The sequence below is a fragment of the Protopterus annectens genome, chromosome 5.part0 (assembly GCF_019279795.1).
Source record: "Protopterus annectens isolate FY-2018-M chromosome 5.part0, PAN1.0, whole genome shotgun sequence".
In the NCBI taxonomy this organism is placed as follows: Eukaryota; Metazoa; Chordata; order Ceratodontiformes; family Protopteridae; genus Protopterus; species Protopterus annectens.
Window position 1 is genome coordinate 496,075,634 of NC_056735.1, and position 19,527 is coordinate 496,095,160.

Below are 19,527 nucleotides of genomic sequence, written 5' to 3' on the forward strand. Positions count from 1 at the left end.
AAAAATAGCCATCCATACAGTCTCACTAGACCAGATAGAATCCAGATTTTACTCAAGGTTCTTTTTAGTGCCAAAAAAGACAGGGGACTGGAGGCCAATTTTGGACCTCAACATCCTAAACAAGTTTGTCAGGCACACAAAATTCCAGATGGTCATGGTTCAGTCCATCCTCCTGTTCCTGGAGAAAGATGATTGGATGTGCTCGATAGATCTCCAGGATGCATATTATCACATAAAAATTGACAAATGCTCCAGGAGATTCCTCCGCTTCCATCTGGGAGCCAATCACTGCCAATTTCGAATGCTGCCCTTTGGTCTCTATACAGTCCCCAGAGTGTTCAACAAATGTATGGCAGTGGTAACAGCTCACTTGAGACTATTGACGATTGGCTCCTTACCGCCCTTACCAAACATCTGCTGCTTCTAGCCCTGCACTACACCCTACATCTAGCAAGATCCTGTAGGATCTCAATAAACAAAGAAAAGTCCAAATTGGTACCTACTCAAAATCTAGAATTCAAAGGAGCAACTTTCGACACTCAAGTCTTGCCAGGTCACCCTCCCACTTCACAGACTCCAAAGACTAAGCTCTCAGCTCTGAGTGATACTCTCTCCACAACAAGGTCTCAGCTCATGCAGTCCTTCAACTACTAGGATCAATGGCAGCAATGATTACTATCGTATCTAGCAAGACTACAGATGAGACTTCTGCAATGGCTCCTAGCATCACTGTGGTCCACTTCAACTCATCCTATGTCCTTTCCAATCCGCATAACAAATTGATGCAGGCAAGACTTAAATTGGTGGATGAAGCCAGAAAATTACTTATGGAGCCGTCCCTTCTCACCCTGTCAGCCCAAGACCATAGTTACCACTGATGCATCCCTGATGGGGTGGGGGTGGGGCTGGGGTATTTCCAGTGAAAGACAGTTTAAGGCACTTGGTCCCCCTGTGGAGGTCAACCTGCATGTCAATGTTCTAGAACTGAGGGCACTGCTTCTGGTGTTGCGAGTATTCCAATCTGTCCTAAATTCAGGGACAATTGCTATCCATTCGGACAACATGTCCATAGTCTGATATATCAACAAACAGGGTGGAACCAAATCCTATCTGTTGTGTCGAGAAGCCATGAGAGTTTGGCAATGGGTATTATCTTCCTACTGCTTTCTGATAGCAATGCACATTCCTGGGAATTCCAACGTGACTGTGGACCAGCTGAGCAGATGCATTCTCCTGCCTCACGAGTGGTCCTTCAATCCTGTCATAGCGGCGAAGATCTTCAACCACTGGGGCAACCTTGCTGCAATTTATTCGTATCACCCACAAATACAGCAGCTGCTTTGCGCTAATCCCCCCTCAGGGGCAGTCCCCGAGGGATGCTCTAATACATGATTGGCCCATGGGACTTCTTTATGCTTTTCCTCCTCTTCCTCTGATCCCACAATTCCTAAAGAAAGCTTTTCAGTTGAGAAGCAGAGTGATCCTCATTGCACCATATTGGCCCCTACAAGTTTGGTTTCCCTTCCTTTGGCCTCATCTAGTCCACTGACTGTGGATTCTGGATCCAACTCCCGATTTACTGTCGCACCCACAAGTGTTGCTCCATCCAAAAATTTTGAGTCTCAAGCTGACAGCTTGGTTCCTCCACTTCCAGTAATTGCCTGGCAGAATAATGTATCCTCCTCTGTACGAAACATCCTTCTGGCTTCCCATAAGCCATCCACCAGGAAACTTTATCTCAGTAAATGGAAAAGATTCATAGTTTGGTCTCAAGAAAAAGGGATAGACTCCTTTTCAGCTTCTGTTAGTTGTGTATGGGACTATTTATTGAATCTCCTTCATTCAGGAGTGGCAGCTTCCACTATTTGAGTACACCTGGCGGCTGTTTCAAACTTCCACAATGGCTTCGAGGACTCCTCTTTAATATCTCACCATCTCTGTAAGATCTTTTTGAAAGGCATTATACATATTAGATCACCCTTCAAGGAACCAATCGAACCTTGGAATCTGACACTAGTTCTGCAAACCATCCTCCCTTTGAACCAGCTGCCACTTGCGATATGAAATTTTTATCTTGGAAAACTCTATTCTTGGTAGCAATTGCCTCAGCAAGGTGAATATCTGAACAGCAAGCTTTATGCACAAAACAACCTTACATGGTTTTCCATAAAGACAGAATATCACTTCGGACTAATCCCTCCTTCTTACCCAAAGTTATTTTGGATTTGACTATCAGTCAATCAATCGATCTGCCAGTCTTCTTCCCCAATTTTTCTAATAAAGGAGAATATTGCTTGTATTTGTTGGATGTCCATAGACAATTAAGTTTCTACTTGGACAGGACTAATTCACTATGAAAATCTAACCAATTATTCTAATCCTTCTTGGGACCAAAATTGGGAAAACCTGTTTCTAAAGTAACCCTAGCTAAATGGCTGAGAGATCATATTTCTTTTACCTACCAACAGAACAAAGTCCTCCTACTAACTAACGTCAAAGCACACACAACCAGGTCAGTTGCGACATCTATTCACTTCCATTTAAGAGCTTTCATGGATGACATTTGTGCAGCAGCCACATGGGCCACTCATACTTTTATCACTCATTGCAAATTGGACTTGGTCTCCAGGGGGAGGGCATCCTTTGGCTCAATGGTGCTCAGGAATATCCTTCCATAGGGCCTCCCAGGACATAAAATAGCTAGAGACTGTGTCCCATCAGTCATGAATGAATGAAGACTAATGACATCAGATAAAGAAGTTATGTTCTTACGATAATGTTCCATCTGTGTTGTTGATCTTCACTCATTCATGACATCCCACCCTCCTACCCCCTCCGAAAAACTCCTGGAGGTTCGGATTTGGTCCTAGCCTCGTGATAGGGAATTTGCTGAGACAAAGCCTCTGCTTTCTTTCTTGCAGGCAACCTCAGTCTGCGGTGATATTGAGAGAGGCACTGTGGGTAAGCTTAGCATGAGAGTTTTCTGGCTGGTGCGAGCTTGTTATAACGGCCGACTCGATTCCGAGGATGGAACCAATACCCATCAGTCATGAATCAATGATCAACAACAACACAGATGGAACATATGGTAAGAACATAACTTCTTTTTTTGATCAGTCAGCTTCAGCCATGAGTTACTCGGCAGATTTATTCTCAGTTGAGTGAACTGTTCCAGGAGAGATATAGGCATCCTCTTGTTCTCAAACTTTTATGCACATAACTGGTGTTGCAGATAATCAAAAGGGCAAATGGAGTGCTGACATGAAAAATAGGAGCAATGTTAGAAGGAAAAATATACTTATCTCCACTCTGTAGAGAGGAAATTAAGGCCAGAAATAGATTTCCCGAAACCACATCTTTGCACAGTGTGGGAGTTCTGTAGTGGTAGCACTCTCTGGAGACAGCTAACACAGATGAAAAAGGCAACAGAAATGTTAAACTGTAGCTGCACCTGCTGGTTTTCTAAGAAGGAAAGGAGCAGGATATGGTGTGATTAGAGACAAGGAGTATATGTGGAAAGGAGCACAATTAGTAGAGCTGTCCAAGATTGTTGAGAAGTAAGCTATGGGATATTGTGATGGGGGCTTTCCCCAAAGGATGGTATTGGGAACTGAGATGATGAGGCCACTTCATGGGACTGATTGGACTTGTGGACTACACTTTGGAGAGAATAGTTGTCATTGCTTGTGAAGGAACTATGTGCCAGTGAAGACTGGCTACATTGGGATCCTTAAAAGGTTATGTTTTCTTCTTTCATAGCTCTAAAATACTGTGATGTAACACCTGCCTGTAATTTATGATTATTTGCAAGTGCATACTGCCTTCTGAAAATAAGCAGAATTTTTTTAAAAAGTTTGACAGCTCCGCCAAACTGTCTGTAAGCCATTAGTCTTCCAGTGACTAATTGGCCATTCATTACCCAAGTAGGGTAGGAGCCGATTGGTCCACTTATTCCCCCATGAAAGAGCCAGACATGGGTTGCTGCTGTCCAGCCAACCACTGAGGGATATTTTTGTGTGTGTTATAACTTCCCTCCATGGCAAGTGGCAGGACACTACTCAGCTTTGGTCTTTCATGCATTCACTAATGGGTATGCCTGCCCTCAGCTATACCTTATGCTGTGGAAGGAACTTGCCCTACCACATCTTTATTGCTGCTGCCATCTTCCCAATATTGATGATACATTTAACATCTACTGATACCCATTGCAGCATTAGGGCTAGTTGCCTGTCTCTGCTTAGTTAGGGAAAGCCAACAGTGCCCAGTCACTCACATCGTCCTGCCCAAGCTCCTCTAGTACCAGAACTGTTAGTCAATTTTGGGTTATCTGGGTTGTAGTCACAGCAGGGGCTGGGAGCAAATGGGAAAACTTAAGGTTTGGCAACAACCATGTTGGCCATCAGTCAGAGGCATCACTGTAGGAGTATCTGTTGTGCTGTCATGTCTGAGTAAAATATTAGTATTAACATGACTTTTTTAATTTCAGTGTGACAAAATGTTAGGTAGTACTTGCATTCATTCATGCCGTCATGTCATTCACCCTCCTGCGCTCGCTCACTCTCCTTTTTCCCCATTTTATTGCTCCTTGATATGGCATGGTAATGAAATTATTGATTAACAATAAATAAAATATTTTTCTAACAAGATGATAGCTGGGTGTTTCTCTCATGTATGCCTGATATGATTAAAGTTTAATCTGGCAACTTTATTGTCACAAATAATTATACATTGTATGAATTCAATTTTTTGTAAATTTTTTAAATTATTTAAATCTTATATGAGTACCAAGCATATTAAGTGATTCTTTTATTTTGCTCCCCTTCAGCAGAAAGATGGAACGTTTGCTGCAGGTGGATATATGCCACCTCTTCGATTTAAGGTCATCACACTATCTGTAGTTTTTGGCACTATGTTGGGAGGAATTTTGATTCCAAATGGTAAGAGTTTACTAAAACAGTCTACACTGTTAATTCCATTTTAAGACTACTTCAAATTCTTTATTGTATTTATTCTTTCATTAATTCTGCTGTACATCTCCTTTAACCCACATAGTATCCTACATTTACAGAACATGTAGGCTTTTTGTCTGTACTGCTTCTAATTGGATTAATCAGATTTACTAAGTCTGGATTCGCTGTTTTGATAAGGTATGTGGTATTACATATTTTAAAAATATGTAGTTTATTTGTGTACTTAATTAGCTTTACAGATAAGGTCTGTCAAAGTTTACCTTTGTAGAATATTAAAAAAAGAAAGGTATTGATATATCTCTTAGACTTGAATATGGAAGAAATGTACATTTCCATATTCATAGATTTATCTTCTTAATAAGGTGCTTTTAAGATTTTTGTCTATGATAAGCAACAACTAAAAGCAGGATGGGTATGTCTTAAGCCAGAACATATGAAGAGTTCATAGTAACAGTCTTTCCCATCTGCAGCTAAGGAGGTTTTTAAGCTTCTGTCAGAATTAATGCTCTAAAATAAGTTAATTCCGTGGCATAATAATTAGTAGTGATTTATTAAATAGAAAGTATTGACAATTAAAATAGCTGAGTATTTTTTTTTCTTTTTGATGAGCTTCTTTGAGTCAACTGGGGAGAGTGAGTAGACCAAGAGGAATCATCACTGAAGCAACCATCATGGGTGGTTTGGGATTCTCCTGCCTTTTTTTTTCTTTTTAGCCCGAACACTCACTCATGCTAGCTCATGGTTGGAATGAAATGAGCCTTTGCAATACATGCTTTACCTCTGTGTCATGTGATCAGTTGGTTCTGCTTCCACTGTAGACAAGCAGCTCTCTGTATGATCAACAGTCTCTACTACTATGGAAAGTGTGCTCGTGAGCACACATACCTACTCTCCTCCCAAAGATTTGCAAGCAGGGTTAAGCCACATCATTCCTCTCCTTTCTCATGTCAGCTCCAACTTGCACCTGAGCCGCTAGTTGAACTTGGGTTACCTAGGTCTTAGGCAGGGCTTTATCCCCCTGTATCAGTGGAGTTGGCAAGATACTGGATTAGATTGTTAAAGCATAACTTCTTTTCAACCTTTAGTGCTGTGATGCACATACTGAGCCCTGTTCTTGCCTTTTTGTGTTGCAATGTTAATCGCCCTGTAGAAGGTGTGCAGAATTTTCTATGAAGTCTTTGCCTCAGTGAATGAATGAATGAGATCAGCTGACATGAGGATTTTCTTAACTTCTTGTAGTGTTGGAGTATGTTAAGTAACTAGACAATTCATGTCCATTAATACCGTCACCTTTCCTTACTTCATCCATTGTTGGTATATCTGATAATAATCTTATAAGTCTAATCCTTCTTTTCATGCCTTCAGCACCAGTACTGGAATGAGAATGCCATGTTATAGAAGTAAGGAGCTAGGCTCATCAGACTTCACATCCTTTCCATGGATTCTTTGTTGTGAATTTTCAGATATTTGGTGGCTCCAGTACTAAGATTGGCAGCTTTGGCTCTTGTAGCATCTGTGACATCTTAATAAGATGTTGCCTTTTCTCCATTTCCCAAGCAACTTCATTCCCCAGTACAAACCTTGGTCCTGCTGGCATTGTCCTTCCTTCCTAGACTGGTATTCTCAACCACAGGCTTCCTCACCTCCACCCATTTTTTTCTGTACTGCAGTATTTAACATTTCCTTCTTCCAGGAGACCAGTCAAGTCTCTTGTGTCCGAGCACCTCTGTAAACATTTTAGGAAATGTCTCTGCCAATCTAAAAATACAGAGCCTGAACTTGATCTCCTTGCAGAAGATAATGATGATAAACAGGAGGCCAATTCCCCTTCCCCCATGTGTGGAGAAGATACTGCAGCTTATCCAACAATGTGAGGGTTAGCCTAGTGAATCTGTTTCTTACTTCCCCTCCCAGAAGATTGCATAAAGTATGTTACTCCTCTCTCCTAAACTTTCTGGGCAGTCCTTCTATTAGTGTACATCCTTCGGGATGCCAACTCAGTCATATGAGAGAATCTGGTTTCTGTAGCAGCTATCCCAAGAAGGCATACAGTATTTACTTGCCTCAAGGATGGTCATTTATGGTTGAAACTTCCAAGCTTGCAGCGGCCTTAGGTCAGCTGGTGCCCTAGGCAAAAGGGCTCCACAGCGCCCCCCCCCCATCACCCAGGTGCCCCCAACCTAGTCTACCTACGCTAAATAAATACTGGAAAAGTGTCCCTGCTACTTGCCATCACTGTTTCCATTGCAACCCTTCTGAGAGATCCTACAGTCCAGATTCATATGCATGATGAGAATCCTATGTTATTGGCAGATTTGAAAAGTAGCTCTTTGTTTTTCACCACCTTGTCCTTGTGTGTGTTAATCTGTTTAAAAAATATGCTGCGCTTTCACAGACATTTCTCCATCAAATGTTTGTGTGTCAGTTAGTGCATAGGATTAAGGCTCTGAACTGCTAATGAGCTACTTGCATGTAGTCAGGGGTACAGGGTTTGATTCCTTCCACCTCCATTCGTCTATAGTGTGATTTTGAGCAAGCCATTTGATCAAACTGTGATCTTGGGTCATCCCTGAAAAGGAAATTTTGCCTTCAGTGAGCTTACCTTGTTAACAAATATATTAAAAAAAAATCATCCTATTATGGAGTGCCGCAAGATGGCTGATTAGGACACTGGCTTCAGATTTATTGAACCCTAGCAGCCTTGTGGTCTAAGTAATGTGCAACAGTGTAGAAGTGGCTACTACAACAACAGGATTTAGTATTGCCATTTGATGGCACTTCTAGTTGCAATTAACCCAGTTCACTGAGAAGGTAAAACAATTCGTTTAGGACTTCTCCTTCAAGGGTCCCCTATTGTTTGGTCTTGAAGTAAAACAGCTCAAAAATGGAAACAGGGAAGACACTTAGAAGTTTAAGTACAAACTTTCACCTACCTTATCCTACCATACCTCTTTTTGAATTCAGAGAAATCAGCATTGAATGTACTCCTATTGTGGCACACAGCAACTGCAGAAAGAGAATGCTGGGAAGTAGTAGTGCCACCTCCACTGTGTCCCAGCAAGGTTACATTCCCAAATGCTGGGTTCTTTGTGACCCACAGAAGGGCCATAGGCAGCCTTAAGTGAATCACAGCAATTCCAGTCCCTTGCATAGCTGTATCCCACCAGAGATGGGATGAGATTCTTTCTGGCCACATCAGAACACAGCAAAGAAGTTAAGCCTTCAAGGACAGTCTGGTGAGGAGGGTTTTATCCTGTATTTATTTAGTTCCATTTCACTCTGTTCTACACATTCAGTCATTGCCCTTGCCTGACATCCCACTCTATCAAAATGTAACTGCAAGGAAGAAGTTGCAGAAGTTCATCAAGAAAATAGCCGTCCAGATGGCTCCAGTTAAGGGCTATAGTGTCAGGGATGCAACAGGTGGCACACTAACCTTGGGTTCAAAAGACTGCGGGGTCTGTTCCTACACCTGGTAAATCTATTGCCAACACTGCAGTGCAGCAAAAGGGGAGGGCACTACACTCCTCAGTATGTTGTCCTTCGGATGAGATGTTAAAACAGTCTCACCCGCCTGAATTGGTGTTAGTTCAGGTGGATGTGAAAGATCCCATGGCATCTATCAAAAAGAGTACAAGTTCTTTATTAAAATCATATTTACGGTTATATACAAAACTTATATACAATCATTACAATCCTTTTCACTACAATCGTACATATATAACTTTAGCTGTTGTACTTAATTAATATTCTGATCCCCACCTTTTCTTCCACAGACAAAACTTTATTTTCTCCAAGATAATAACCAACTTCCATTTGCAGTTATACATAATTTCTAACATTCTTGACACCATAAGACAATGAATAATTGTTTGTTTTTTTTCTACATAATCTTTACTTTTGTTTTCATAAAATCCATATACAATATTATTCATAGATAAGTCCTGTATTCTTTATATTCTCAAAATAATTCATATCCCTTAATTTCTTCCAAACCTTCATAATGCTTCTACATTAAAAAAAAACTGTTCAGCAGTTTCTTCCTCTCTACAGTAATTACAAATTCTTTCACATTTCTTTTTATATGGCTTGTTAGCCTTAACAGGTATTTTTTTTTATGCAAATAGTCCGTATAGAAAATCATGACATTCTAAAATCTCTTTACATCTTCTTTTTCTCTCTTTTATAGCTTTTATTATTCTTTCATCTAAATTTTTCAAATGATAAATGTAATAACATTTACACATTATACTTTTGTACCATAATCTTTTATTCTCCAGCTCCTCTGTCTTTATTTTCCATAATATAATTTTATCCTGATATGCTTTAAACTCATCATTCATGCTTTTCTTTTCTCTCTCAAAGCTTTCAATAAACTCCATTCTTTTTCATGTTTCGGTTGTAATATTTTTGTTATTAATTTATCTTGTTTTTTTTTAACTACTAACTATTTCCCATGATATGTTATGGTAAATTGTCAAGCTCTTTATTCAAATCTCCCATCGTTATTTTAATATATTCATGTTTGTTCATCATGTCATCAACCAGTTTTCTAATCAAAATAAATGTGTCTTTACCCAAATACCAAACAAAGTTATCTCTCCATAAACTTTGTGTGTGCAATATCTATTCTTTGGTTAAAAATCTTATATCCTTCAATATTACTATCCAAATCTTTAAATCTTTCTAAAATACTTAATCTTATTGTTAACATTTATTGCTACAATTCTACAATTGTCATATTTCCTAATGTTAAGTACATTTTTATCTAGATGTTACATTTCTTCATCCTTTTCCTTTCTTTCATATTCTGCAGTATACATTTCCTTTTTCTGTCTCTGTCACTTTTTTACAAGCATAATTCTTTTTTCTTTCACTAAATTTCAACATTTTCATCATCACTAACTTCTGATTTTTCTTCACTATCCTGTTCTTCATTACCTTTTTTCCTTTTCTGCCCCTTCTTTTTATTTTTTTCTTTCTTCCTTTCCCTGGTTTATTTCAATCTCTTCTTCTTGTTTATTTACTTACATCTGTGTATGTCCTGTTTAACTCATATCTACAATCAATCCATAAATGACCAGTCTTATTATAGTTTATTACATTTTTTTGTATCCTGTCCAGTTTCACCACATGTATAACATTTCCCTCTGCTGCAGTTACTAATTAAATGATCTGATCTGATGTTGCCAATTTTCATTCTGTCCTTAACTGATGAGTTTGTATCTAATCCCTCGGATCTGACTTGGCCATTGGTAAAGCTCACGGCAATCAAAAAACTCTCAAACTTCTCCCTTACCCATAATGCACCAATCCTAAGTTACTCCAGATCTCGTTTGCCGCTTTACGCAAAAGATGTAGTTGACCATAGCTCTTGAGCATTTGTCAAATAAGTGTTAATTTTCAAATCTAAATATTTTCTAATTTCTCTTAAATTTTTAATTTTTTTTCTCTCCCTTACCTGATCGTACAGTTAGTATTTTCAAAATACTGTTGTTAGTATTTCTCCCCCTTTTTTGGCTGTTGTACAGTACATACCTCTTAAATAGTATTGTTAGTATTTACTTTCTTTCTACATTTTGTGTAGTTCCTTTGTACTACCATTGCTTGTAGTTTTTTTCTATTTCTTCTTCTCTCTCGCCTAATTTAAAAAAAATCTGTTCTTAAATTTTGCCTTTTTTATAGATTTTGGCTATGGCAGAAAAATACCCCACTGGGTTTAAAAAATGTGTTGTGTGGACACAAGCATCAAATGTTTGATGCCCACACTGTGTGCATGCAGTGTCTTGGGACCATTACATCTTCAGGAAGGTTGTTCCATATTCCATGGATTCAACCCCAAGGCACTTGTAGAATGGAAAAACAAGCTTCCCTTTTGGATCCAAGGTATTGGAGTCGTCAACAAAATTATCAGAGCCATCTCTGTGCCTCAGAGCCTTGGCAGTGGACAGCTTAGCACCAGCTTCCACCTCGGGGAGATTGCTTTCAGAGTGGGAGTAGACAGCAGTCCAAAAGTTTGTCTTTTCAGATCTGAGGTCTTCTCTTTCTCTGGGGCAGTCACCCTTTGAAGCTGTGAAGAGGGTTTTGTCCGTCTCAGACCAGACAGATCCCAACCCTTGGATCTTCAGCCTTCTACCTTGATGTCTCTGTGCTCAAAGCCTCATCAATCTTTACCACAGGGACAGCCAGTCCAAGACTCTCAGACTTCCCAACAGGGTATCTTGATTTCTTCTGATACTTTCCCAGAGCATCCCACTGAAGAGGTCCCTAGGAAGAAGACATGTAAGAGGAAGCACTTGGACTCCACAGAAGAGTTGGTCACTGAAGGTATGGACTTCAGTGAAGGTGAGGGGATCCTACGGTAACCTCCTGAAGATGTCTCATTTGGAGACATCCTTGAGCTCCTAAAACAGAGAGGTGACTGGATGCCCAGCAAGCCTTTTTCCAAGGAGTTTGTATTGCTGGCGGCTTTTGGTACTGCCCCATCTGTCTCCTGTGTTACTCTGCCCGCTGACAAGCTTACTGAGATGGTCTCTTGGCGGAAGTAGAAGGAACCCAACACAGTTGAAACCATACTTAAGAGACCAGAAAAGATTATAGCACCACCTTTGGATAAGCAGTTTTGGGGTAAAGGGATGCCCATTGATGCCATGGTTGTGACAGCAGCCAAAAAATGAAACCTGCCAAGGAGAGTTCCACTGTTCATCCCCCTAACAGAGAGTCTACTAGGGCAATGGACTGGTTTGGGAAGCATGTCCATGCTTCAGTGACCTTTACCTTAAGGTCGCTGAATTATTTGGCACATTTTACAAGATTACAGTGGGATTTGATTAAGGAACTGTCAGATATCCTTTTAGGATCCATTTCTGCAGATGTGCAATCATCTGTGACTTCTCAGTTGGCTACCCTGCAGTCTATTTCAAATTGTTCCATGAGGCTAATTTCGTGTGTAGCCAAATGAACCTCAGGGACAACGGGTTCAGGCATTTCTATTAGGAGACATGCTTGGATGCAGTGATTTTGCAGAGATCTTCAAGTCTTCATTCATCAGTGTTTCTTTTGTCAGCACTTCTTTGTTTGACTACAAAGTGAATGACACATTATCCAGGTGTGAGAAGGATGGAAAGACCCTATCTGCTGTGGGTATATGTTTTTCGACCCCTCTGAGATCCTTTTCTAGAAATCAGTGAGGTGGTCAGAAGATGTGGTTCTAGAAATCCCAGAGTGTTTTCCAGGACACACATGGAGGAAGTTCCTCCAGGGGCAGAGCAGGGGACTCCAATGTTCGATACAGCCCCCACGGAAGAGGTAGCCCACAAAACCAGGAGTCAAGAGATTCTTTCTTTGACTGACCTTACCAGCACTTCTGAAAGGAGGCCTGATTGTCCACCTCTGGAGGCAACTGGGGACTAATTATCCCTGCACCAGAGAGCCTGGCTAGACATAAAAGATACTTGGGTGCAGAGGATTATTTCCAGAGATTATATAACACACTTTTCCCTTCTACCTTTAGTCTCAAGCAAGATCCTGGATGTTCCACCCAGTCAGAAGGAACAAGTAGCAATTCAAATACAAACACTGCTAGAAAAAGAGAGTTATCCAGGAGGTCCCACCAGCCCAGATAGAATCCGGAACTTACTACAGGTTTTTTTTAGTGCCAAAGAAGACAGGTGACTGGAGACCAGTTTTGGATCTCAGCAACATAAACAAGTCAGTTTGACACACCAAGTTTTGGATGGTCACTATTCATTCCAATCTCCCTTTCTAAGCAAGGATGACTGGATGTACTCGATAGACCTACAGGATGCATACTATCACATAAAGGTGAGCAAATGATCCAGAAGGTACATAATGCTTCCGGCTGGGAGCCAGTCATTACCAAGTCAGAGTTCTGCCCTTTGGTCTCACCACACCCCCCAGGGTGTTTACCAAATGTATGGTAGTAGTAGCAGGTCACTTGAAACTGCAGTGATTCTGGTTGTTTCCATATCTAGATGACTGGCTCATTACTACCCCAACCAGGCATCAGTTTAATAAGGGCAAGAGATTAGGTTCTCCAGATGTGTTCTTATCTGGGAATAACCATAAACTACAACAAGTGTCGGCTGGAACAAACTCAGAATTTGGAATTCATAGGAGCACTGTTCAACACATTCAATGATAACTTCACTGCCTCCCTCAAAGGTTCAATCTATAAGATCACAGGTCAGGAAAATAACCTGCAGTACCAAGATTTCAGCCTGCTTGGTCCTTCAAGCTGTGTGGGATCAATGTCAGTGGCAATAATAGTACCTTTAGCCAGACTTTACATGGTGGATGCTAGCAACACAATGGTCGATACTTTACCAACCCATGTCAACTCTGATGCGAATCACTCACATATGCAAGAGAGATTTTAGGTGGTGGATTCAGTCCAGTCAGGTTCTACAAGGCCATAGTGACCACGGACACTTTCCAGTTGGGGTGGGGGCCACTTTCTTGGGAAAACAGTCCAAGGCACTTGGTCCCCAAAGAGGCCAGTTTGCATATCACTGTCTTAGAGATGAGAGCGGTGCATTTAGTATTGCAGGCCCTTCAAGATGCTCTCCCTTTGGGGATGATTGCAATTCAAATGGACAATATGTCAGTAGTTTGGTACAACAACAAGGTAGGACCAGATCTTACTCCTTGTGTCGGGAAGTGATTAGTGTGTGGCAGTGGGCAATCTCATCCAACCAGTTTCTCATAGCAACGCACATTCCGGGGAAGTCCTGTGTGATAGCAGACAACCTGAGCAAGTGCATTCTTCTACCTCACTAGTGCTCTCTCAACAACATTGTGACAGCAAAGAGTGGGGTCAGCCTTGCTGTAACCTTTTTGCTTCTCCCTTAAGCAACAAATGCAGCAGCTACTTTGCCCTAACCCCCCACAGGAGGAATCACCGAAGGATGCTCTACTTCATGATTGGGCCCCCCCCCCCCGGTCTACTATATGCCTATCCACCAATCCCACTAATTCCAAAATTCCTAAAGAAAGCTGCTGTGTTGAAGTGCAAAGTCATCCTCATTACACCATACTGGCCTGGACAGATTTGGAGGTTCTTCATGTTTTCACTGTTGCAGTCCTGACTGTCGGGATTTCCTGCCATGAAAGCGCTCAATTTGCCCAACTATCAAAGAAAAATCTTTCTAGCTCCCAGGCTGGCAGACACCCAGACTGACACTTAAAGGTAGCTGGCCTGCATCAGAACCCCAGTTTTTTCTTGCATCGGAAGATCTGAAGCACTAAAGCAGCATTCAGGTGTGTCGGTTAGTCAATACTAGAGAGAAATGTCGTTGGACAGATAAGTACCCTGTTGGGGAACCTTTTCTTTCCTTGCTCATCTCAGATAGTCTATAACTGTCTCTGTTCTGGAAAGCAGGTCCCACACACAAACTTTCTTTCCATTTGTGTTACTTGCCTAGGGCCTGATCACAATGTTGCTAACTATTGCTTTTGTGCATGTTTTAATACTAGAACTATCAGATGTAGGGCTGAATTTCTGGCAGAGTTTCATAGCCAACAATCTGTTCAACCATCATTTATGGCGCCTGTCTTTCGTACCAGATTTGATCAGCCTAAGCACAAGAAATGTAAGAAGCAAAAGCTTAGGCCTTCAGATGACAATCCATCTCGGTCTGACTCTCCTTCCAGACTTGTAATTCTTAAACAAGGTAAGGCACCTACGCAACCCCTACACTTCCAGAACCGATGACTCAGGCCTGTGTCAAGACCCTTTCAGAGTCCGACATGCCATCTCTCCCATCCACTTCTACACAAGCCTTCAACAACAGCTCATTTGGGTACAGGACCACTCAGCAGGCCTTGGCTTCCGAAGAGTGTGCAACACCCATAGACTCAGCAATGAGGCCTTGGCCCACTACAGCTCCATTTTCATGCATTTTCAGCATCCTCGAGAGACTGGCATGAGGGTGTCGGACACTCCTAGGCCTAAGACCTTAGCCCCTCCTAGGAGGCCTTCTGTACATAGGCCTGCAGTTAGGCCTTCTGGGTGAGCTCCACAGTGGTTCTCAGCAGGAACTCATCAGACTGGCAGAAGATCATCTTTCTCATGTCAGGCCTTGACAAACTGTTATCACTGGAAAATGGAAAAGGGATGAACCTTCAGAAATTTATCAGGATCCCCCCCATATCCGGGGAGGATTCGAAAGACTCTAAATCTGAACAGGTCCCTTCATGCACTTCCTATGAGGACTCTGACTCTGAAGAGATCCTCCCTTCTTCCTCCCCACCAGAGGATTTCACCTTTGCAGAGACCCTCCATGCCATGAGACAGCATTTCCAGTGGGAGGCTCAGGGTTACCCAACCCTAAGAAGAGGGTTAGGGAGTTCCTGGACTTAACGGAACATAAGCCTTTGGCTATCCCTCCAGTTCTGGAAGTGGTAGATGATGTCTTTCAGGAATCGTCTCTTAAACCTGCCTCTGTACCCACTACCCCTCGAAAACCAGACAGGTTTTACCATGTTCAGGACTGTCACAAATGTCTCTACAAAATCCCTTTTGCTGACCCTGAAATAATCACAGCAGGACCTAAGGGAGCTAGAATCAGTTCTTCCAGAAATTCTCTTCCTAAAGATAGAGTGCATGGCCCTTGACAAGTTCGGCAAGAAGGTTTATACTTCTGCCACACTCACTATGAGGGCCCTCAACTGCTAGTTTCATATGATTAAGTACCAGCAGACTATCCTTGACCAACTTAAACTGAAGGTGTCTGCCCTTGAAGACAAAACCCTTGCCAAGGAACTAGCAGAACTTTGTCATGCTAGTGCACAGGTTGCTAAGCATTCTCTACACTGTGGATATGATGCCATGGAAGCATCTTGTAGAGCTGCCATTACTGGGTCAGTGATTAGAAGACATGTTTGGCTCCAAGAACAACCACTTCCTGACCATGTTAAATCTAATCCGTTAGATGCCCCTTGACAAGAATGTTCTTTTTGACCCAAAAGCAGAAGTGATGAAAAAGATTGAGGACAAAGCCAAGTCTTTGCAAATGGTGAAAGATTTCCTCCAGGTGCAGCCTCCCAGGTTTAGTAGAGACTTCCCTGCTAAACACTGGTCCTTTCCCTCCATGCCTAGATGTAGTCAGAGGAAATCTCAAAGGGAAGAAACACATAGCCAGAAGCAACTCCTGCAAAAAGGCAGACAGTAGACCTTGGAAACCTCAAGACAAGGGGGCTCTAGTCCCTAGACCACTTCCTGAGACTTGCAATGACTCAGCCACCCCACCTTCAGCCCCCACCCCAAAGCTAGGAGGAAAGTTGTCACTTTTCTATCATACATGGACCCAGATTACCTCAGTCAAGTGTTCTAGACATTATTGCAAATGGTTACAAGCTCACTTTCAGACAGCAATTAAAATCTGCAGGTTTTCCAGATGTCCCCCTAAATCAAATGACAGATGCCCTGGTTCAAATTCAAAGATTTTGTGTGCGAGGAGCAGTAGAGCCAGTCCTTCCTCCTCAGCAGGGAATAGGATTCTATTCCAAACTATTCCTGGTCCCCAGGAAAGAAGGCCCTTGGCACCCTATCTTGGACCTGTCAAAATTCAACCAGTTTCTCTTGGTTCCCAAATTCAAAATGTTAACTCTTCAAAAGCTCCTTCCCATGCTGTCCCAGCAGGCCTTCATGGTCCTTCTAGACCTAAAGGATGCCTACCTTCACATTTCTGTGCAGGAATCCCACAGAAAGTTATTTCACTTCATGGCAGGATCCAGTCATTATCAATTTTCTGCTCTGCACCAAAAGTGTTCAGAAAGTGCCTGGCTGCAGTAATTGCTTTCTGCAGGACAAAGGGAATGCAAATCTGTCCCTACCTGGATGACTGCCTTATACAGTCAACAAATCCCACCAAACTTCAGGATCTCCAATTCACCCAGCACTTCCTATCTTCTCTAGGGTTCACATCGAACCCCCAGAAGTCCATCACTTCACCAACCCAAAGGATTGTTTTCTTGGGGGTCCTCCTAGCCACCACTCTCCAGAAGGCTTTCCTCCCCCTGGAAAAAGTGTCCTTCCTAACAGATTACTTCCAAAAGATCCAAATGAAGGATCATATTTCAGCAAAGGACTTAAGATCCCTGGGGTACATACATGGCTTCATGCATACTCATGGTCCCCTTTGCCAAACTGCACATGAGGACGCTGCAGTGGTATCTCAGAAATGTATGGTACCAGAAGTCCCAACCTCTAGAGACGGAGATTCCCCTCATCCCTTGCCTCAAATTGGAGTTTGCGTGGTGGGCACAGACTTGTGCCTGCAACTGAGTCCTCCCCTTCATATTCAGTCCTCAGGGACAGACCCTTACAGCAGATGCCTCAGAGACAACCTGGGGGCTCACTTCCACAACTTACAAACCCAGGGGACCTGGGAAATCCACTTCAGAAACAAACACATTGACTGGAATGAAGTCATAGCTGTACAAAAGGCCGAATAGCCTTCAAAGAAAAATGGACACCAGGCATCCTGCTAGTAAGGACAGACAACACCACAGTAATGTGGTACATCAACAGACAGGGAGGAACACATTCCTACCCCCGTTACTCCTGGCAATGCACATCTGGGAAATGGCACACTGTCTAGGATTGCATGTCATGGCATATTACCTTCCAGGAGTTCAGAATATTCTAGCAGACCATCTCAGCAGGAATCTTATGGACCCTCACGAGTAACACCTGCACCTTGAGATTTTCAAGACTATAACCCAGTCCTGGGTGGGTCCCTCAAGTGAATCTTTTTGCATCCAAACAGAACACACAATTGCAAAGATTCTGCACCAGAATCAAACAAGAGTCAGCCTGGAAAATAGATGCCTTCTCCTTCTCATGGACCCAACTATTAATTTATGCATTTCTCTTCATACCTCTAATTCCTCAGGTCCTGCTCAAGATCAGGGAGGAGGGCCCAAAAGCAATACTGATAGCCCCAGACAGCATTGATACTCTCTCATCCTCCAGCTCTCCAAACAGGCACAGTGGATTCTGCCTCAGAGGGTGGACTTCATCACTCAAAACGAGGGAAGAATTGTTCTTCCCAACCTGTCAACCCTCAGCTTGGCAGCATGGATGATCTCACAACAGCCTTCTCAGGTGCCACCCTAATTAAACAGATGTTGGACATCCTCAAGGACTCCAGAATACCTGGCACTAGGAAATCATACATAGCAAAATGGAAAAGTTTCTCTATTTGGTGCAAAGACCACCACCTAGAGCCACAGTCCGTTCACATTACCAATGTCCTGGAATACCTGACTTCACTGCTAAGTCAGGGATGTTCCTAAAATCCAAGCTATTTCTGCTTATGTGCCTTCACACATTCCTATCTTTTCCTACCCACTCTTATGGCAGTTTCTTGGGGGGGGGGGGGGGGAGTCCTGCCTCCATGGAACCTGAACGTTGTTTTAGAAAAGTTAACGTTGCCTCCCTTTGAGACAGCAGCTTCTGCTGACCTCCGATTTCTGACTTGGAAAACAGCTATACTACAAGTTGTCACCTCCGCTAAGAGGGTTTCTGAACTGCAAGCTCTCATGGCAGTTGAACCCTTTATTATTTTTCACAATGACAGGGTTTCTCTTAGGACTAACCCGTCCTTCATGCACATGGTGATCTGTCACTGCCCTGAATCAGATCATCCATCTACCAACCCTCTTCTCCAACTGTCAGAATAAAGGGAAGAGAATTCTGCATTCCTTGGATGTTCACATGCAGCTATGTTTTACCTGGATAGGACAAAAGCTTTGAGAATGAACAGCTTTTCATTACCTTTGCCCCAGGTGCAGAAGGCAAACCAGTTTCCAAGCAAACTATTTCTAAATGGATCTCCCATTGTTTCTGCTTTTACTATAGCTTTCATGGAATGGTATCTCCGGTTGGGATTGGATCTCAGTCCACCAGGACTACTGCTACTTCTGCCTTCATCAAGGGGGTTCCCACCAAGGACATTTTAGAGGCAGCCGCCTAGTCCTCTGTGCATACCTTCACCAAACACTACCATTTAGTGTCCTTCTACAAATCTAGAGCAGGGTTTGCCAGTGCTGTCCTGCAATGCATCCTCTCTTCACCCAAATATCCTTCTACCCTCTTTTCTGCTTTGGGAATCTTCCCAGTAGTCAGGACTGCAACAGTAAAACACGAAGAACATAGTACAGTTGTGTACACTTACCATAAATGTAGATGTTCAACTGTATTCACTGTTGCAGTCTTCTTTACCACTGTCCTACCCCTTTATCCTACTTATAGCTAGGCATCTTCTGACTCTGCATCTCAGCCAAGGGAGCCCTTCCTTGGCTGTCCTCCTCTGCCAACCTATCCTTTGGAATACATTCAGTCTTCTCAGGGCTCCTCTTATTTGGGGGGCAGTAAAAGACTGATGTTCTGACATAGGCTGCCTAACTTTATACCTGAGCATACTGACGTTGGTTTGGGCGTCCAGTAGCCTGGGAGCCGGAAAGGTTTTTCTCTGGTAGTCGGGCCAACCGAGGCCTTTCAGGGCAGGAAATCCCAATAGTCAGGACTGCA

The 19,527-nt window shown here is 42.5% G+C and overlaps 1 protein-coding gene across 1 annotated transcript in view; it reads left to right on the plus strand.

Moving 5' to 3' along the window:
• SLC38A10 (solute carrier family 38 member 10) overlaps window positions 1-19,527 on the plus strand; it is a gene marked incomplete in the record, with an annotated part of 1,157,663 nt that overhangs the window by 506,541 nt on the left and 631,595 nt on the right. The window contains 1 exon segment of the mRNA XM_044072422.1: window positions 4,826-4,937. Within this exon segment, the coding sequence (XP_043928357.1) occupies window positions 4,826-4,937 (112 nt within the window).